Below are 22,233 nucleotides of genomic sequence, written 5' to 3'. Positions count from 1 at the left end.
TAAGCAAATGAAATTTTGCATACTCGGCACCGGCAGCCAATCAGTCCGAAGCACATAACAGGCTTTTGATTGGCTCCCGGTGCCGAGTATGCAAATGAAATTTTGCATACTCGGCCCAGGGAACGGATTATTCTCATTTTAATGGTTTCCTATGGGGAATTAATTTTTGGGATACACACTTTTCGCCTTACACACTCTGTCTGGGAATCAATTAAGTTTGTAAGCCAAGGTATCACTGTATGTTATTTTGATAATAAGGCACAAACTGTGACCATACCTGAATGTTTCCCATCACCCCTGTGGATTCCATACGACTGGCAACGTTCACTGTGTTTCCCCAGATGTCATAGTGAGGTTTGCGGGCCCCAATCACACCTGCTAAAACTCCTCCTTTATTCAGACCTGATGGCAGGCATGGATAAAAACAAAGAAGCAATAAAAATTGGTTGGAAATTACAAGTGACTGAGAATCATACTTGAATGAATATTTTCCTTCCTTTGTTTTTTTCCCCTTCAGGGTTTCGTTCATCAGTGCGGACCTGAAAGCATAGTTGGTTCATGTGCCATATTTGTATTTGGCTCATCAGACAGCCTTTTTTTTTGGTGTTTTGTTTATGGTACATTGTACTCCAGTAAAGTATCGTTATATCGATATCGGTTCTATTGCTAATACTGCTTATTACGATACTATTTTCATTTCCCGTGCACATTTCTAGTCTTTTTATGTATAATTAGTTCCATTTAGTACGATTCATGGTTATTCCGATAATCCGGTTACTACGGTGCTCTTTTTCATCTCCCGCCGGCCATTTTGCTATGTTTATATCGATACAAAAGATACTTAAGGTGAATCAATATTTGTTTAGGGGTTTCTATACAGTACCACTATTATCGAAATCTGTATCGGTCGCGCCATTAGCTGACTTGGTCACGCGACTCGGTCACACGACTCGGGCACGCGACTCGGGCACGCGACTCGGGCACGTGACTCGGGCACGCGACTTGGGCACGTGACCCAGAAGATTCCGATAATGACGAGGATGATGAGGATGAAGAACCAACTGAATACACACCTATTGCAACAAAGACATAAGCGCTGCAAGGTGCTACGGACGTACGATCTTACTTAGAATCCAGAGAAAATGCATCAGGTTTTTTTGGAAATGTTAAACAAGATTGAATCGTTTGCGTTAAAAGGTGAAAATGGGAAGCAGAAGAAGATTGAATATTTTTTTTAATTGCATAATAAGATGTAAGCGTTGCAGTGTATGTACATGTGTACTGTACTGTACATGAATGCAATCGTTTTTTGCAACAATGTTTATTGTGTTGTCTGCTGAAGCGTGATGATTTTGAAAATTACTGTACATGCCATACTGTATTAAAGATCCCCCAGTCACGTAACCGGCTTCCGTGTTTTGACACGCAAGGAAGGAAATAGTCATTAAAAAAGTGGAAAGATGTTTTTATTGTATGCACAAGTTTATTTTTCACTTCACTACTGTACAAAAAGCATGCTGGATACACAATCCATGAACCCAATGATAAAATTACATGCCATCAATGAGCTGTAACGTAGACTTTGAAGTCCTGTTTGTGATGTAATATAGGGAAAGACATGCCCATTTCATGGTAAGATCAGAGCATTGTCATCAAATGGTGAGTTAGTTTTCCTTTTTTGATTGTTGCTGTGCTTTTGACCATTTTGTGTTTCGGAACCTTTTACTGAGCGAGTTGCTTGTTCTGTAGCCACAAAGGGACATAAGTCTTCTTGTGCAGGTCTCAAGCCCGGATAAATACAGAGGGTTGTGTCAGGAAGGGCATCCGACGTAAAAGCTGGGCCAAAACAAACATGCGTATCATACCTCTGAAGATGGAGGTTACTGATTCGATGTGGCGACCCCTTGAAGGGAAAAGCCGAAAAGAAAAGAAGAAGATCAAAGATCCCCCATTTACGTATCCCCCACCCCCTTTTAATGCAGTTCGGCGCAGGACAGATATATCAATAGTATGGTTATATCGACATTTTTCCGACTCCCGAGAATATCGACATAACGAGACTTTACTGTATTTAAATTGAGGACTGCATTCAAGGAATATATTTTGGAGTGACATAACTCAAATATACATTAACAATGCATGAGGAATTTATATACTTTATAAATTTAAAGGACAACCGACGTCACTTTTTTGTTTCTTAACTGACATCAGAAAAACATTTTATAGCATCTAAAATACCCAAAACACGCAGTATTACAGTAAAGTCTCGTTATATCGATATCGGTTATAGCGATAGTACCGCTTATTACGATACTATTTTCGTTTCCCTTGCACATTTCTAGTCTTTTTATGTAGAATTAGTACCGTTTAGTATGATACCCGGTTATTATGATAATCCGGTTATTACGGTGCTCCTTTTCATCCCCCGCCGGCCATTTTTGTTGTTTATATCGATATATCCGTCGCGCCATTGGTCAACTTGGTCACGTGTCTTGTTACGTGAGCCGCCATCGGTCGCGCCATTGGTCGACTTGGTCACATGAGCCGCCATCGGTCGCGCTATTGGTCGACTTGGCCGTGTGACTTTGTCACGTGACACGCCATCGGTCGCGCCATTGGTCAACTTGGTCACGTGTCTTGGTTACGTGTCACGCCATCAGTCGCGCCATTGGTCGACTTGGTCAGGTGACTTGGTTACGTGCCCAGCACCCGTGTAGCAGAGCCATTTTCATTTTCAGACGCTAGCTCGTGTGTAGCAGACGAGATTGAAGTGTTTGTGTTAAAAGGTAAAAATGGGAAGCAGAAGAAGATTGATGACTTTTTTAAATTGTATACATAATACAGTAAGATGTAAGCGTTGCAGTTTCCCTGTTGTGTTATGTACATGCCCACTGTACTGTATATGAATGCAATCGTTTTTTGCAACAATGTTTCTTGTTTTGTCTGCTGAAGCGCGATGATTTTGAAAATTATTAACATTCCATACTGTGTATTAAAGGACAGCCGATGTCACTTTTTATTCAAATGCAAATAAAAATGACTTCACGCCAAGACGTCTTGCATTGCTTGTGAATCCAAACAATGGCTTCAGATTCGGATAATATGCTTTCTTGTTACACATCCAGTTATGAATATGTTTCAAATACACTGTAGTTCTGAAGATTAAAGCATACATGTTTACAATCATTAAAGAATTATATGTGCCATTTTGAGGCAACATTGGGGGAACATCTCTTACCCAAAAAAAAAGGGGAGCTCATGGCCAGCTCCGTTTCTTATATGGCGCTTGGCTGCCCTCTTTTGGCGGCTTTTGTTTAATGCAGTTCGGCGCAGGATCGGATATATCGATAGTCCCGGTTATATCGATATTTTTTCGGACTCCCTTGAATATCGATATAACGAGACTTTACTGTATATTTTTATTCAAATGCAAAACACCAATAAAAATGACTTAAAGTGTCCAAAATCTGCAAAAAATTGAGCTGCGAATTGGGCATTTTCAGAAAGTCCCGCCCCCAGTTCGTGATGTCACGCCAAGACGTCTTGCATTGCTGGAGAATCAAAACAATGGCTTCAGATTTAGAGAATATGCTTTCTTGTTACACATCCAGTTATGAATATGATTCAAATAGTTCTGAAGAGGCAAGCACACATGTTTGCTATCGATTAAAGAAGGTTTTCTGGGTCGTTTTAATGGCTCAAGACTGACGTGTGGTTTCACAGAAAATGCAGATGATGGCGGCAGATCTCCATGTAAGGAATTAATCAGCCCGTTTCCACAGGCTGATAAATTCCTTCCATGGAGCTTGGACGCCCTCTTCTGGCAACTTTTGGGCGCAACACGAGGTTTTCAGACTAAACAAGTACAGCAAAATACATTGACGTGATGGAAGGACTGCTACAATGTGTCTTTTTTTCAGTCAGGGGCGTTCCTTTAGTGACGTCACGTACGGACTCGTCACCAACTCAAAAACAAGACTTCCTGAATATTCAGCGCGAGTCTTAAAATATAGCTATATGCGGTGGAATCTTATTAAAATACTCTCCGTAGAAGTCATTTGAAGCCATTTTACACATTATGGACACAACTTGTCCGGAGACGTCGGTTGTCCTTTAAGTCCTGTATCACTCTGGATTTACCGGAGAGCCCTCAAAAAGGGACGTGGTTTATTTAGATGGTTTATTTCACGCAAAAAGTTATGTTCACAAATCAATTTGGCAAAGAGAAATTTCCATGAAGAGATAGATTATGGGTTAAAAGCAAGTATTTGGTCAGCCGGGTCCATTACAAATGAATCTTGTTTTTTGTTTTTTCCTGTGAAATGAATAATAGTGTAGAGGCGTTGGTGTGATTCCCGCTCCAGCCTTCCTGTGTGGAGTTTACAAGTTCTCCCTGTGCCTGTGTTGGTTTTCTCTGGGTACTCTGGTTTCCTCTCACATCCTCAAAACATGCATGGCAGGCTAACGGAACATTAAGAATTGTCCCTGGGTGTGCATATGAGCATGGGTGGTTGTTTGTTTCTGTGTGCCATGAGATTGCCTGGCTATCAGTTGTGAGTGTACACCGCTTACTGCCCAATAACAGCTCAGATAGAAAATAAATAGTCCCCAAAAAACAGAGAATGAATGATTCAATATACATTTCCCTTGAAAACACTGGAAATAATTTTTTGGGAGGGGGGGGGGGGTCACTGCTATAATCATAATACACCACCAAAAAAGAGAGAAACAAATGGTCATTTGTGGATACCAAACTGTGGGTATCCACGTTATAATCAAATACACACATAAAGTCAGTTAAACTGTGAAGACGTACCAATTCGTAGCATGAAGTTGTTGAAGGACTGGTAGTTTATGTTCATGAGCGTAACCTTCATAGCCAGTGCAAAGTCTGCCAAGTCCGCCAGGTGCTGCCAGCGCTCTTTGTCCGACTGCTCCTCCTTCTATCAAACAATATCCAAATAAGGATGAACATGTTTTTGGGGCAACTTGAACATTAGCACAGACAAATAACAATGTTGAGTGAATATACTGACCTTGGTACAGGCGTACCCATTGTTGACATCAGGTGTAACACCTGATGCGGCCATGTAGGTGCTTCCAATGGTCTTGATTTTTGTAATGTAGCGAAACTGAGGCTCATCCAGCAACTGCAATGGATTTTTTGTGCGTTAATAAATTAAATTGGCATTTAGAAATTGCATTTTAGTAGTCTCTGTGTAATACAAAAATGAATTTATGAAGTTAAACCTTTGTACAGTCGGACCTCGGTTTACGAACCCCTTGGCTTACGAACTTTTCGGTTTATGAACATTTATGAAAAATTTAACTTGGCATACAAACTATTTTTCGGGATACACACGGGGCTGCCACAATGAGAGATGTATCGTTCGTGAATGAGCCCGTTCTCCAAACAAGGAAATGGCAGCTGACTTTTTTTTGTCCTCTATTCCCCGCCCCCGGGGTATCGGGTTACAGACAGTGAGAGAGTTAGGCCGTTCTCCAAAAAACAAAATGGCGTCTTTGGTTAAAGCCACGTGATTGGCCCAGAAGTGTGATGGGGGGATTAAACATTAAAGAGACAGGCAGAGAGAGAGAGAGAGAGAGAGAGAGAGAGAGAGAGAGAGAGAGAGAGAGAGAGAGAGAGAGAGAGAGAGAGAGAGAGAGAGAGAGAGAGAGAGAGAGAAAAACACACACACACACACACGAAAGGGAGAGGACAGAGCTTGAAACAAAAAAAAGAAAAGGGAAAAAACAAGTAAAATGGTGAGAAAATTGATAGAAAACAGTGAAATTTGGACCCATTTCAACTTTGATTCAAAAGCAGAGTGTAGACTGGAAGGTTAAATATCCCATCAATCAGGCTCCACAAATAACCCGCACAAGTCATCTGTACACTTGACTCAAAAAGCTATTAACCCAGCTAAACAGATCACAATTGATGAACTAGATACAATTATCACAGAAAGCACCTACAAGGTATCATTCGTCAAGAGGGTGAAAGAAGAAGGCTACGCTCCTCATCAAGTGTTTAATGCTTATGAAACTGGCCACTCCATTCCATCAAGCCATCAACGACCACCACAAAGGTAAATAAAATGACTTTATTGTACAGTACAGTTTATTTCTTTAATCATAATACTATAGCACATTTATTATACATAAAATAAGGTACATTATGTGTAGTTTTAAGGCTTAGAAAATTAGAAAGTAGAAAATTATGTTTTATGGGGACCTGGGAACGGATTATTCTCATTTTAATGGTTTCCTATGGGAAATTATTTTTTGGGATACACACTTTTCGCCTTACACACTCTGTCTGGGAAGCAATTAAGTTCGTAAGCCAAGGTCCCACTGTATATGATAAATATGCAAAGAACACAGAAAGGAGGAAGAGGTGGCATACTATTTTACAGCACACAACAACACAGCTACTTTACTTCACGATCAGTGTTCTTTGCACCCAAATTCAAATTAATTCTGTGACCTCAAGCAAAAACCCTTTTTTCCCTTTTTGAATTCCCATGATGACAAGAAGAAACATTATCCACCGTTCGTGAAGAGAGGGGGTGCTTATAATTTTGGATGGTTTGCGAATTTAAGGGACATTCATGTGCAAAAGAATGAGATGAATTGAGAATATGGGAAGGGTTCATTTCCACAGTCCATACGCTTGTAGTTGTTTCTTACGGTGTCAAATAACTAAAACAGAAGGGGGGTACTTTTGGTAAACCAACTTACACTGTCAAAGTCTGAGATGATCTCGTTGAGGAAGCGTAAGCATTCAATGCCTCCATTATTGATGCTCTCCTCTGTGTAGAAGTCTGAGAAGTTTGGGATGGATGCAAACATCACTCCGATCTCATCATACGACTGACTGTACAACTCCTGGAAAACAGCAAGATAACAGGAGAATATCGGTCATGATCAATATCTTCAGGACCCAATAAATTATATACTGTACAAGTGAAGGAACATTTGGGGCGGGGGGGGGGGGGGGCAAAGAGTAGTAATCTGTTCATGTTGGGGAATTCGCTATACGAACATTTTTGAACATCTTTTCTGCTTCCTTTTGCGCCATTTTGTTTTCTTGGACTTCCTGACATGTCACGTCCTGCCCACCTTTACATGACGTCACATCCTGTCCGTCTTTCTAAAAGCTCTTCCAACACGCCCTGTCTCTCTCTTTTCCTTTTGGCTTTTCCCCCCTGCGTGCCCTTCAGGGTAGTGGGGGGGGGGGGGGGGTCACAATTTGTGCCATCCCCAAATTAAAGAACCTTTTTGTTTGTACTTGATTCCTGCTTCATTACTTTATCATTTGGTGCCAAAACCCGGGAAGTCCCTAAAACCGCAAGTCCACTTTCCAGTTTTTGCCTGAAGGCAACACGAGAGATCCAAGAAAGACGACTCGCCGAATGACTATTTCAAACCAGGACGGCAATTGAAGCAGGCCAAAAATAAGGTACATCACTCAACACTGTTTCGTGTTTCGGAAAAACCAAAGGCTTAGCATCCTTACGGTAGGGTTTCCTTGGCCAGGAAAGCCGTTTGGCACATCACACTGTTTTCAAACTGGGGCTGTGTTACGTCGATTGAAAATAAAACGGCCTGTGTTGTTTGATGGCGGCAGAGATAGTATTAGAAGAAACGAAAGAAAAAAAAATGGTAAAATAACGCGAAGAAAGGAGGGTTCTGGTATGTGGATTATATATGACGTCACATCCTGTCCGCCTTTACATGATGTCACATCCTGCCCGCCTTTACATGACGTCACATCCTGGCCGTCTTTATAAAAGCTCTCCCAACACGCCCTATCTGTCTCTTTTCCTCTTGGCTTTTTCCCCCTGCGTGCCCTTCTGTGTAGTGGGGGGGTCACAATTTGTGCCGTCCCCAAATTAAGGAACCTTTTTGTTTTTACTTGATTCCTGCTTCATTAAAGTCAAAGTCAGCTTTACTGTCAAATATGCTAATATGCATGACATACAGCACAGATGAAATTACTGTCCTCTCGGACCCAGCATGCAAGGCACTTATAATTACTTTAACAAACATAAACATGAAAACGGCAATTTGCCGGGAGAGCAATGATTAATAATGACTATCAGTTATTGTCACCTCATCTCTTTTCTTGGAGCCCAGGAAATGTCGAGCAACATGTTCAGGAAGCATGTTGGTCACCAACGCTTCATTCCATCGTCTCATCTCATATACCTTCTCTTTTTGCTCATGAACCTCAAGCTTCCACAGGAATAGGGTGCGTGCAAGCTTCTCCACCTAAAGAATAACAACAGCAATCATCACAAGCTTTGATCACTGTCAACATAGACTGTAACTGCTGCTGATGCATTTGTTTATGACTGCTATCCCATAGTTGACAAGCTTCAAGGCTGTGCTTTATTTTCTTAACATTGCGTTGGGCTGTTGTGACTTCTGGTACAGATTTACTTTCCGCTCTTCGTTATTTAAGTTTCATTTTACTGAGAAGACGGCGAGGATCGACATGCTTTATCACAGTACTGTTTAGCAAGGAAAAGACAAAAGGACAAAGACCAAAAACCTCTATTTCGGACAGAAAGCAGAAAGTGTTCTACGTGGTGGTGGTGGCGGTGGAGGTGGTGTGAAGTCACATTAAAGAATTAACCATCAGTACAAAGAACCGGAGTCCTCTGTTTGGAATGGAATTACATAGACCTTTCTATTGTCTAAAATGTCAACACAGAGACCAAAATTCTCATATCAGAAAAACTGCTTTTGTATAATACTGAATGGTAGAGGTTCTCCAACCTTTTTGACCAAAGACTTTCCAATCAAAAAACTTCCCACAACAGACCAGTTACCACACATTGCACAATTGTGCACTTGCACATACAGTATGTCGACACACACGGCGTGATGAGCTACAGCCATGACGTGATTTTAAGTACTTGGGGTCAACTGTCCAGAGCAATGGAGAGTGTGGAAAAGAGGTGAAGAAGCGTGTCCAGGCAGGCTGGAGCGGCTGGAGAAAAATGTCAGGTGTGATGTGTGATAGAAGGGTTTCAGCTAGGATGAAAGGAAAAGTGTATAAAACAGTGGTGAGACCAGCCATGATGTTTGGACTGGAGACAGTGCCACTGAAGAAAAGACAGGAAGCAGAGCTGGAGGTAGCAGAGCTGAAGATGAGGTTTTCTTTGGGAGTGACCGGGTTGGATAGAATCAGGAATGAGTACATTAGAGGGACAACTCATATTAGAGGCTTTGAAGAGAAAGTCAGAGAGGCCAGACTGAGATGGTTTGGACATGTCCAGAGGAGAGAGTTTCATCGAATTTTAAATATAGTGTACCTTATGTATACACATTAAACTGCACACAAAACAAACACAAATGCAGATGCAAACGCACAATAAGCTACTTACATTGACATTTATTGTGAACTTACATGTCGGGAGAAATAGTAAAAGCTGACCATCATAGTGAAGATCATAATTGTCATAGTCAATTTGGATGGCACCAAGTATGACCTAGAAAGAAGAAAGATGTTTGTATGCTGCAGAGAAGTTTGATGGGTAAAGGAATCAAAATGTACTAAAATCCACGCATGAACATTCACCTGTAATCCTGAAAGCGGGCCATGTCGTAGTTGTCAAAGATGTCCCTCCAGCTGTATATATTAACTACACCAGTAGCCACTGTTATAAGCAGCATCAGCGCGAGTTTGACCATGTGACTAACTTGAACCAGCATGGTGGTGGCCATCAGTGCTAGTACAGCAATGAAGCTGTAATATTTGGGATTGTTCAGACAACCGTCAGAGCTCGACCAGGAGGATGGGGATGGCACCCAGATGCTGACTGAGAAAGGACCTTGAGGCAAACAACTCAGCTAGAAGATGGACAGAAGTGAGTAATGAGCTCAGGAACTTTCCGTTTCAGATCAATGCATCCAATGATTGACATGCAACTCGACTGCTCTCCACTCAGATGTAGCTTTTGTGGATATGGAACAAAGCTTACCATGTCAACAATGTCAGCCATGGTAAGTATGAATATGGCTGCCATGGCCCAGGTGTTCCGAGCCCAGCGAGTGTGATCAATCCAAGTTGAGAAACCAAGGAGCTTCTTCGGAAAAACCTTGCCCAAAAAAATAATTAATAATAATAATAAATGTCTTTTTATGAAACAGATGAAAACTCTACTAAGGATAAGCAGTCCAGAAAATGCTTCGATGAATGAAAACACCAGGGCACCGGGTTGGGCACACACCCAATGTCGCAGATTTTCATCTACTGGGGAGGCACACACTACAGTGATGAAAATTTGACAAAACGACCCTCAAATCAAATCATAAAACCCCTTCAACTCACCCTGGGAAAGATGGCAGCCATTGAACAGATTGTCAAGATTAGGAGTAGGACTTCTCCCACTGCAAAAGTGATATAATTTGCAATCAACCTGTTAAAGAGACAAAAATCTTATCATAAGTTCAGAATCAGAATCAGAAAGCCTTTAATAAAAACACATTTCACAATGGCGAAATGTGTTCACAGTCAAGAAACAACAACAAAGTAGAAGGTTCAGAAAATGTAATTTAGAAATAAAGTTCAATAATTTAACTGGAAAACAGCACAATTAGTAAGGGCTTGCTTGGGTAATCAGTAATTGGATATTGCTCCTATTCAGCATCGATGAGAAGGTTTCTTCAGCCGTCATCTGTACAAATTTGAAGGTTTCGGATGTTTCGCCTCCTATCCAAGAGGCTTCGTCAGAGGCGAAACGTCCGAAACCTGCAAATTTGTACAGATAACGGCTGAAGAAACCTTCTCATCGATGGACCACTCCTGTACGACTGAAAGCTTACACAGAACGCCTCCTATTCAGCATTTTTTGCATTATTGGTGGAAAAACATTTTTCTCTCGGAAACCTCCAGACTCAAGAACTAACCTGGGATCAATGAGAGCCTCCATGGCAGCAGTAAAGAGCAGAACCATGCAGGAGCAGCAGAAGGCAGCTCCACTCTGCTTCTCCTTCTCCACCGAATAGCGAGTCTCCAGGTCGGGGTCAACAAACCTCAGGGAGAGACGGTTTGTGTGTTTCCCTTTCAAACTGAAGGGTAAAAGAAAGCCCAAATATCGGTACTTAGATCAAATATTTCATGCATTTTTTTCCTGAAACGCCATGGCTATAAATTGCACATAAGATTTACTATTTCATACGCTTTACTACGTGAGAACTTCAAAACAAACAAAAAAGAAAATATCCCTAAAAATTGTGGTGACAGGAATAGACTATCCATGCATCTATTTTCCAAACAGCTTTATCCTCATTCGGGTCGCGGGGAGTACTGGAGCCTATCCCAGACATCTTCAGGCACTAGGTGGGGGACACCCTGAATTTGTTGCCAGCCAATTAATTGCAGGGGAAAAGACTAAAGGCATTTTTTAAATCAGTGCCAAAAAACATTTAACAACACAAAAAGCTACCCCCAATTAAAATGTGCTGTTGACCAGTGTGATTGACACCAGCACATACAATACAATACATCTTTATTGATATCACGCTTTCGCATATCATTGATTCATTACTTACGTACAGCGTTATTGCGATTTTATATTATTAAATATCCGACTGATCAGGGATAGCCAACCTGAGGCTCTTTCATCCTTCTCTCGAGGCTCTTTGTGTCTTTGCTGTGACACTGGAGCAAAAATCACATTAATCCATAAAATCATTTTTCAAATGGACTATTACTTCACAAAGATCAAAGTCAGCTTTATTGTCAAATATGCTAATATGCATGACATACAGCACAGATGAAATTAATGTCCTCTCGGACCCAGCATGCAAGACACTAATAGTTGGCTAACGTGGCTAAAAAAGACATACAATTGACAACAGACTATACATGTAAGTTCTGAATGTAAAGTGAGGTAGTGAAGTATGTAAAGTGAGATAGTGACATATATAAAGTGATGTAATGTAGTAATGCAAAAACAAACAAGAAGAAAGGGTTGAAGTGGTTGAAGTGACGTCTTGCAGAAAAAAAATGAGAAAGAACAAAAAATAGAGTTCAGGATGATAGTACAGCGTGTAGCATGTTCTCAGAGTTCGGTGAGTGTGGCAGTGGGAATGGGCAGGGTGGGCAGGGCTGGGAGGGAGTTGAGTCTCCGGACTGCCTCGTGGCAGAAACTGACCTTGAGCCTGCTGGTCTTGGCTCGGAGACTCTGCAGTCTCCTACCCGATGGCAGCAGGCTGAAGAGGCTGTGGGAGGGGTGGGTGGGATCGCCAGCGATCCTGATGGCTCTGCGGGTGAGGCGGGTGTTATAAATGTCCTGAAGGGGGGGGAGAGAGACACCGATGATCTTCTCAGCTGTCCTCACGATGCGCTGCAGAGTCTTACGGCAGGACATGGTGCAGGCGCCGTACCACACGGTGATACAGCTGGTCAGGATGCTCTCGATGGTACCGCGGTAGAAGGTGGTCTTGATGGGGGTCGGGGCTCCAACTCTTTTGAGTTTGCGGAGGAAGTACAGGCGCTGGTGGGATTTCTTGGCCAGTGATGACGTGTTGTAGCTCCAGGACAGGTCTTCGGATATGTGCACTCCCAGGAACTTGGTGCTGCTCACTCTCTCCACTGCAGCACCGTCAATGGTTAGTGGGGCATGCTGAGGGTGCACTCTCCTAAAGTCCACAGCAATCTCCTTCGTCTTCTCCACATTCAGACGGAGATTGTTGTCCTTGCACCACGTGGCAAGGCGGCTGACCTCGTCCCTGTAGGCTGTCTCCTCATCGTTGTTGATGAGGCCCACCACAGTTGTGTCATCCGCAAACTTTATGAAGTGGGTGGAGCTGGGTGATGATGGTGAACAGTCATGTGTGAGCAGAGTGAAGAGGAGGGGGCTCAGAACACACCCCTGGGGGCCCCCTGTGTTCAGCGTGATGGTGCTGAAGGTGTTGTTTCCAACTTTGACTGCCTGTGGTCTCCCCGTCAGGAAGTCCAACAGCCAATTGCACAGGGAGGTGCTGATCCCCAGTTTGCTCAGTTTGTCGGTGAGCTGTTGGGGGATGATGGTGTTGAATGCTGAGCTGAAGTCGAACAGCATTCTGATGTAAGAGTCTCTGGTCACCAGGTGGGTGAGCGCTGTGTGGAGAGCAGTAGCGATGGCATCATCGGTCGAGCGGTTGGGCCGATATGCAAACTGGAAAGGGTCATGGTTGGGGGGGAGGGCAGCCTTGATGTGGTTCATAACTAGCCGCTCGAAGCACTTCATGAGGATGGGAGTGAGTGCGACTGGGCGGCAGCCGTTGTGGCAGGTGGGGGACGACTTCTTTGGGACCGGGATGATGGTGGTGGCTTTGAGGCACGTGGGCACAACAGCCTGGCTCAGAGAGGTGTTGAAGATGTCTTTGAAGACATCTGTGAGCTCATCCGCGCAGTCTCTCAGTACACGGCCAGGAATGCCGTCGGAACCCGGGGCTTTGCGTGTGTTGGTCCCTCTGAGGGATCACCTCACACTGTCCTGGGACAGTGTCAGCACCTGGTCGCCAGGAGTTGGTGGGGTCTTCTGTGCTGGAGTGCTGTTGTCTGCCTCGAAGCGGGCGAAGAAGTCATTCAGTTGATTCAGCAGAGTGGTGGAGTTCTCGCAGATCTGTGGAGAGGGCTTGTAGTCTGTGATGGTCTGTACCCCACGCCACATGTTTCTGGTGTCTCTGCTGTATCTGAAGTGTTTGGCGATCCTCCTGGAGTGCTGTCTCTTGGCCATCCTGATGCCACATGACAGGTTGGCCCTGGCTGTCCTCAGGCCCAGCTCATCGCCAGCTTTGTAGGCAGCGTTCCTAGCCCTAAGGAGCCTGTGGACTTCACCTGTCAGCCATGGCTTCTGGTTGGCCCGGATGGTGACAGATCTGGTGAAAGTCACGTCATCCATGCACTTCCTCATGTAGGAGGTAACAGTCTGTGTACTCTTGGAGGTCGGTGTTGTTGGAGGTGGCCGCTTGTCTGAACATGTTCCAGTCAGTGTTGGAGAAGCAGTCTTTGAGTGCCTCTGACGACTCATCAGGCCACACCCCTATCTGCTTCTTGACTGGTTTGACGACTTTGACAAGTGGCATGTATGCGGGCATTAACACGATAGTGGAATGGTCCGAAGCTCCTACGTGGGGGGAGGGGGTATGCTTTGTAGGCTCCTTTGTGTGTGGCATGGTTGAAATCGCCAGCCAGGATAAGGAAAGCATCTGGGTGGGCTGTCTGTTGCTCGCTGATGTGCTGGTAGAGTTCATTTAATGCCGCGCTCCTGTTGTTAATTGAGCACGGGGGGATGTAAACTGCTACCATCAGTATGGCACTAAATTCCCTCGGCAGGTAGATTTGGCCGACATTTTATGACCATAAGCTCCATCAGTGGTGAGCAGTGTTTGCATACCACCACAGCGTTCCGGAACCAGGCATCACTGATGTAAACACAGAGTCCCCCGCCGCGAGTCTTCCCCTCCTCGACGAGCACTCTGTCTGCCCGGAAGCTAGTTAGCTGGGCTAGCTGGATGGCACTGTCCGGTATGCTGTCGTTCAGCCATGCCATACACAAGGGCACAACACTCACCCACGGTCTTGGAAGTTGAGCGGAGAAGTCTGATGTAGTCCATTTTATTGTCCAGCGAGCGTACATTGGCCAGCGTGATGGTAGAAATGGTCGGCCTGTGGGGGCTAGCCGCAAGCCTTGTGCGGATACCTCCACGCTTCCCCCTCTTCTGTTTCCTCATATAGCGCTTGTGGCGCCTCCACTCTGTGTTGAGTGCAGGAGGACAAGCCGACTCCCTGAGCAATCCATACTTGCGTAGCACTTCTCTTTCAGCTGGATTTGGTTTTAAAAATGAACTGCCGATGTCGAGCAGAACCTCACGGGAATACGTACGCCGCGGTTGTAGCGAGGTAGACGGAGACGAACATTTACACGAGTGAGACAAACATAATAAACACCAAAAAAAAAACAATTTGCCGGGAGAGAGAGGAGCCGCTGCGTGTGCACGCGCCGCCATCTTGAAAAAAAAAATAAGATGTACAGGTATTTGACATTGTTAAGTGAAATAGTAGACACTCAAACGTACTGTTGGACATAACTGAGTCAGATGGCAGTGTCTGAAACTCATGACAAAAAGTTAGCGGACACCAGGGCAGACAACTCTGAAAAGTTGCCTGCCCCATTTTTCACAACTTGAAACACAATAAGACGACTAATTGCAAAAAAAACATTGTTGCGAAGTATAAAGGATTTTTTTTTAAATTAAGGAAGTACCTACCACAAATGCCCCCTTGCTTAATTTATGGTAAATATCCCTTGCCGAAGAATTTACTGCAGTTGTCGTTTGTCATCATGGTGCACAATGCAATGTTTGCGTTGCGTTGTCTGCTAAAAGACACGTGGACTGCTCTTTCTAAGCGCCTTTCAAAACTCTCAAGTACACTTTACAGTCACGGTATAGTCTGAAGCACGAAATGGACGGACATCGCAATAAATCAAAACGTCATCTGCTAGATTTGATTTTTGCCCACACCTAATGCTGTTACAGTTTTGGCATTTTATTTTTCAAAGCATGAAGACATTTTCTTTCGGTGCCCTACTGAATTAGGCGACAATCGTAAATACTTTTTTTACATTGTATTTTGGATTTGGTTCCCCTAATAAGCGAACAGATATAACCTTTAAATAGAGGGGGAAAATGGACTCACGCTTGGACAGTTTCTCGCTCCAGCAGAGCTTCATTTAGCAATTTGTTGAGCTCCTGTTCGTTCTCTTGGGCATCAATCACCCTTTCAGCCAGATCTCGCAGCCTTAGCCTTCGGCGAGGATTTGGGAAAGAGGGGTTTACGACCTGTGGGTCACCAAATTGCTGTCATTGTCAAGGTCATGTCATTTTTCTTTCTAACTCATTTCTCAAGAAGAAAAATAAGACCAGGACAAAATCTGAACAATCTGATCATGTCACAAAAGTTAGAATAAATGTTTTTATGCAGGATGATATAAGGCTCCATAGTAGATGTTTTTCAATTAATCCTTTTTTTCTCAAAATCTAGTTTTTTTTTAATTTAAGTCTGTTGACGGACAGGTGTACAGGATCCCTAGCTAAGGACCAATAACTTTGCCAGAGTTGAATCCTCACATTATAGTGTCTTGCACGCTGGGTTCGAGAGGACAGTAATTTCATCTGAGCTGCATGTCATGCATATTAGCACATTTGACAATAAAGCTGCTTTGACTTTCATATTTGTGAGTTCACAAAACCCTGTGAATTTATCTTGTGCCGTAGCTGCTGATTTACACCAAGCCGCAACACTGGCAGTGCAGATAAATCACAAAGCAACATGTTTGGAGTTGGGATATGCAGCTTTGACAAAAACTTTCCTCGGTTGACAATCGACTTGATTCAAAAATCAACTTGTGTTACTTTAAGACAGATTTTGTCCACTACCAGGCAACACCAAAATGCTATTTGTGCCAATTGAGACAAGGGGACTCAACCGGTCACATAAGACGCATGCCAGTGATATTTTTACTCATTGCCGCGATTAGGTGAAAACAAAAGTTTGGTTGCCGCAAATTGCCACATCAGCCAATCAACTGAATGTCCCTCCCTTCTCAAGGAGATTGCGTTGGAGCACTCCCGCTGTGGAGAAAATTAATGAGTGAGTAATGTACCAATATGGCTTTTGCCAGGATAGAGGCCAAATGTTGTTTGTTTTGTTTAACAGTGTCATCTGATGTCGTTTTGAGAGATTATGTCTGTTTACCCTGGTGTCCAGTTCTTCAGGTTCTTCTGGTGTGTTGCATGCTGTGTTCACGCTACCATTACACTCTGTGGTGTTGATCAACAGAGGGGAGTTTCCATTGGATGAAGTTACAGACAATTTCTAATGGGAATTAAGTAAAAACAAAATAGAATGAACAATTATTTGTAGGCAAACAACTAAGGTTTGTGCGACATCTAATATACTCACTACACTGTTGATGCCGTTTTTTCCCACAGATCCTTTGGAAACAACTACTAGGAAGGTCTCGAGTCCTCTCTCCCTCAGGTAGTCACAGCGCTCACCTCCATTCCCTGGCTCAACTTCAAATTCCCCATGAAGACATTCCAAGGTGGTCTGTGAGATGTGGACACGGCTAATCCACAGCAAAAGATAGGAAATAGAAATCAAAATTGCAACAGCAAAAGCACTGTCATAAAAAAAAGCAAATTGGTAACAAAAGTCAATTGCGTCAATACAGTACAGTGAGACCTCAACTTACAAACTTAATTGGTTCCCAGACAGAGTGTGTAAGGCGAAAAGTGTGTATCTAAAAAAAAAAAAAAAAATTCCCATAGGAACCCATTAAAATGGGAATAATCCGTTCCCGGGTTTCCATAAAATATACTTTTCAACTAAATAAGCCTTAAAACTACACACAACATACCTTATTCTATGTATAATAAATGTGCTATTGTATTGTAATGAAAGAAATACACTGAATTGTATCATAAAGTCACTTTATTTACATTTGTGATGGTCATTTATGGCTTGATGAAATGGCGTTGGAGGTCGAAGGTCAAAGGGAATTGCTGTTTGGAAAGAGAGGTGCATTACATGAGGACTGTAATTAAAGAAATAAACTATGCTGTCAAATTTAAGTTTTATTTACCTTTTTGATGGTCGTTGATGGCTTATGGAAGGAGAGTCACCTTCCATAAGGACTGTTGGTAACTTAACCTCTGGTGCTGTTCGGTCGTGTGCTTCCGCCGAAGATCACTCCGCCAGCCGTGGTGGGTGTGTATTATGAAAATAGTGCTTATTATAAGGTTTAATTTTCATAAATTTGACGTTTGTAAGACGAAAAGTTGTAATTTAAGGTGTTTGTAAGTTGAGGTCTCACTGTATATGGAGGGGGTCAGGGGTCAGGCACTTCAGAAGGCAGTTGGAGGTCTTAAAAGATCAGCCATTACAGTTGATTGTTGCACTTGTGAACCACCGTGAAAAGGAGAACACTTGCTGCTGAGGTAGACAACTCGATAGACAGGCACACACTCCTGAATCAAATCCAGCCACCACTCAGGGTTTTTGTGGTTTGCCCTGAGCTGAAATTATACTTACATTTCTGAACTATGACAAGAATCTTACCACGCTTCTTTGTAGGGAACTTGGGCACGCCTAATACTGTACGTTCACCACAACAGCAATTCAGACATGAAGCCTTGCCAGAGCCCTTGAGTAGTATTCCAATTACAAGTACTTAATTTTTAGAAAACAAACGAGAAGTACTGACTTAAAATTAGTCTCCCTTGCAAATTCACTATTCAGCACCTGTAGATTTAGATATTTCTTTCCCCATATTTTAGCTTCATTCCAGTTTTGCCGTGAATTTCCCTCCATTCTCTCATCACGGAAAATGTTTTTTGAATGTTTATCAGCCCACAGGCCGCCAGATGCCCATCCTTGCAGTAGATGACAACAGTAAAAGCAGAACCCGCGAATATGTTGACATTATGAAAATCCCGGTCTGGGGAACCAATTTCACTATTCTTGGTGGCTGAGTTCGAAAAGTAAATACCGATGCAATTCAGTTTCACAAATGTATAGAAAGTTGTATAGGGTGGCATCATTTTACGAGTGTTGGGCATAGGCCATTTGTCTTCAGAGTAGTTTTCAAGATTTTAAAAAGCAACTACAGTGTGTTCTTACCCTGGTATGCCTCCAGCCTCCATCTTGTTGGCAACAGTGACATCAGTGGACCACACGTCATATTGCCATCGTTTCTGACCAAGCACTCCCCCCAAAACTGTGCCGCTGTGCACTCCCACTCGCATGTCAACATCTGTTTGGGTTTTCTCACGGACATACCTAGTGTTTGTTTACAGATACATAGAACCAAATCGATGCAATGTTAAAAATACTGTCACCGCGCTAGCAATTAAAACAATCCAACACGCATTCATGAGGAACAATCTCTCAACTAATGCACTTTCTTTCACGCCCACACATAAAAAAATCCTTTGGTCTGTCAAAGTGATCAATTTTCCATTGAGCATGTGACAGACAAGCATGCATCACAAGCAAATGAGGTGATTGACTTCTGGGAATTTGAAATACACAGCTCGACTGTACACTCACGAGATGGCCTCAACCATGGCGAGGCCCATCATGATGGAACAGGCTGCATGGTCCTCCCTGTAGTCTGGCAGCCCACAAATACAGTAGTAACAATCTCCGAGGATCTTGATTCTCAGCTGATGATATTTCTGAAAAGGTGGTTGACAATTTAGTCAGACCAATGATGTACTGTACGTATTTTGCATGCTTTTAAAGAAATTATTTTTTCAAAGGCAAATTTGTGTTGGCTATTGAGTTTTACTCTGATGAACTGTACTAAAAGAAAACAGTTGTACACATTTTTAAAAAGGGAATGCAAATGCTGCATTAAAAAAAATAATAATAATAAAAACACTGGACATTTTTTATAATTGGTGCAATTGGAAGGAAATAAAACTCACAGGCTTAGCGTTGTTACAATGGCAGGGTTTATCGATGAGAAGGTTTCTTCAGCCGTCATCTGTACAAAAGTGAAGGTTTCGGACGTTTCGCCTCCTATCCAAGAGGCTTCGTCAGCGAACTAAAGTCTGACTGGTCGTATCGGCCCCATTTATATATCCCTAATGTCCAGACCTGGTGGCGCCGGACACAGCTATGATAGGTCCCTACTCTCAGGTTGGGGGGGGGGCGCGGGACCCCCCCCCCTGTGGCCCCACTGATTGTTCCTACATTCCTGACTAACGATTGGCCTATTACACCCACTCCCCCCGGTATCACCTCATCAGCATAACGACCCTCATCAGCATTGCGAAAGTTGCCTAACCTGTTTTGCCTGAGCAGGCTATTGTATGAACGATCCAAATTGAACCTCACACCACCAGACCGGTTTAATGAAGGATTTTGTTGTTTTATAAGAATCGCCTCTTTCACCCCCCTTTCAAACCATCTATGTTCTTTCGCTAAGATTTTAACCTCATTGTCGTCAAATGAGTGGTTGCTAGCTTTTAGGTGCAAATGTACTGCCGATTGAGGCCCACTAGTATTATCCCTGCGATGTTGATAAAGTCTTTTTTTGAGAATTTGTTGAGTCTCCCCAATGTACTGCTCTTTACAATTTTCATTCTTACAATGTATGGAATAAACTACATTACTTTGTTTTTCATTTGGTAGCCTATCTTTTGGATGCACTAATTTTTGCCTTAACGTGTTTATCGGTTTGAAATAAGTAGGAATTTTATGTTGCCAAAGGACTCTTTGTAATTTTTCAGAAACTCCTGTAATGTACGGTACTGCTACTCCTCTCCTTTTAGAATCTTGAGAATTATTGGTTTCGTTCGCTATTCTTTCTTTCTGACATTTGTTGAATGACCACTGAGGGTACCCACAGTTAGTGAGTGCTCTCCTGATATGTTTTGACTCCTTTTCTCTACCTTCAGTGCTAGTTGGTATTAGTTTAGCCCTATGCTGGAGGGTTCTGATAACTCCTAGTTTATGTTGTAAAGGGTGGTTAGAGTCAAAAAGTAAGTATTGGTCAGTGTGCGTAGCCTTCCTAAAGACTTCTGTTTTTAGCGCTCTGTCCTCTTTTATAATTACTTTACAATCCAAGAAGGCTAGTTGGTTCTCTTGAATGTCCTCACGAGTAAATTTAATGTTGAAGTCTACAGAGTTGAGATGATCTGTGAAGGATTGAATTTCTTGTTTCTTAATTATGACAAAAGTATCGTCCACATATCTAAACCAGTGTCTAGGTTTTGTCCCTGGGAAGGATGTGAGGGCCTGTTTCTCCATCTCTTCCATGTAAAGATTAGCCACTATGGGTGAAACTGGTGAGCCCATAGCACAACCATGGATTTGTTTATAAAATTTTTCCCGAAATTGAAAATACGTAGTATTAAGGCAGATTTCTAATAATTGGCAGATGTGATCCGGTTTCAGTTTGGTTCTTTCATGCAGAGAAACATCCGCCAGCAGCCTCGTCCTCACCACTGAGACTGCTGCTGGGGTTGGGACAGATGTAAAGAGAGAAGTCACATCGTATGATGCCAAAGTTTCCTCAGGTTCCAATATGAGGTCTTTGATCCTCTCTACAAACCCTGTGGTGTTCTCTACGTGGTATTCTGTGTTACCAACCAACGGAGCTAAAATAGTTTTTAAATATTTGGCTACATTGTATGTAGAGGAGTCAATGCTACAAACAATGGGTCGGAGGGGGAACCCTTCTTTATGTATTTTTGGCAGGCCATAGATACATGGCGTGGCCTCTCCCGGGTATAATCTAAAATACATCTGTTTATCTATATGTTTTCCTTTCTCTAGCTTTTGGAGACAGTCAATCATTTCTTTCTTGTATCTATTGGAAGGGTCCCTTTTTAGTTGCTCATACGTGTTAGAATCACTGATTAACCTATTTATTTTGTCTTCATAATCCAATGTGTTGAGCAGCACTGTGCATCTGCCCTTGTCTGCTGGCAAAATAGTAATATTTTTGTCTTTTTGTAGAGTAGTTAACGCCTTTCTCTCTTCTAATGTTATGTTGGACGGAGGAAGTTTGGCACTACTGAGAAGAGCTGATATTTTAATGCGTAGATCATCTGCCTCTGCATACGAAAGTTTGTTATTTTTAATAGCCGATTCAGTAGCTGTGATATAATCTATTGTAGGTATAGTTTTAGGAGTCACTGAGAAATTTAAACCTTTGGTAAGTACCGCCTTTTCTGTCTCTGAGAGATCTCTGTCTGACAAATTTTTGATCCAATTCTCCCTTGCAAACTGTTCATACCTAATTTTACGCGTGTTTACCAGTAGCTGAGATTGTTTCAGTAAAAGTAATTTTTGAAATTTACCCTTTTGTCTCTCTTTGGTTTTGCTGTGGTGCCTCATATAACCGGATTTAGTAAATTCACACACTTCCTGATAGATTTTGTGGGTAAGATTAGTTTGTAAACGCTGATAATAAGTTTCTATTTCTGACTGTTTGTTTTTTATCTCTATGTTAAGTCTCCTAATTCGCAAATTTAGAATTTTCCTAGTATAATTTTGTTGCATTTTATCGGCTAAGTATCCAGGTTCCAGGGGTGCTTGCTTCAAGCATTTAGGAATTAACCGGCTCTGTCTACATCTAAGATTGAATCTGAGGTGGTTCTTTAAATCAGCTAATTTAAAGGTGGCCTTTTCTAAGTTACGTACCAGCAGAAGGA

General features: G+C 42.6%; 1 protein-coding gene across 2 annotated transcripts in view; it reads right to left on the bottom strand.

Annotated features, from left to right (window-relative positions):
• adcy3a (adenylate cyclase 3a) overlaps positions 1-22,233 on the bottom strand; it is a 39,141-nt gene that overhangs the window by 6,089 nt on the left and 10,819 nt on the right. The window contains exons 6-20 of one of the 2 annotated variants that reach the window (XM_088998021.1): positions 19,118-19,245; positions 18,689-18,847; positions 16,970-17,135; positions 16,763-16,882; positions 15,704-15,846; positions 10,921-11,082; positions 10,343-10,430; positions 9,993-10,109; positions 9,590-9,861; positions 9,419-9,500; positions 8,116-8,274; positions 6,742-6,888; positions 5,037-5,150; positions 4,817-4,943; positions 278-402 (exon numbers count right to left, since the gene is read on the bottom strand). In XM_088998021.1, coding sequence (XP_088854147.1) covers positions 278-402; positions 4,817-4,943; positions 5,037-5,150; positions 6,742-6,888; positions 8,116-8,274; positions 9,419-9,500; positions 9,590-9,861; positions 9,993-10,109; positions 10,343-10,430; positions 10,921-11,082; positions 15,704-15,846; positions 16,763-16,882; positions 16,970-17,135; positions 18,689-18,847; positions 19,118-19,245 — 2,109 coding nt within the window. Of the gene's footprint in view, positions 1-277; positions 403-1,467; positions 1,904-4,816; positions 4,944-5,036; positions 5,151-6,741; positions 6,889-8,115; positions 8,275-9,418; positions 9,501-9,589; positions 9,862-9,992; positions 10,110-10,342; positions 10,431-10,920; positions 11,083-15,703; positions 15,847-16,762; positions 16,883-16,969; positions 17,136-18,688; positions 18,848-19,117; positions 19,246-22,233 lie in introns of those variants that run through there. The other variant, XM_088998022.1, reaches the window with a different exon arrangement.

This window comes from Hippocampus bargibanti, linkage group LG06 (assembly GCF_051943395.1).
Source record: "Hippocampus bargibanti isolate YZ-2025 linkage group LG06, ASM5194339v1, whole genome shotgun sequence".
NCBI lineage: Eukaryota > Metazoa > Chordata > Actinopteri > Syngnathiformes > Syngnathidae > Hippocampus > Hippocampus bargibanti.
This window is presented reverse-complemented; position numbering and strand designations above follow the sequence as displayed.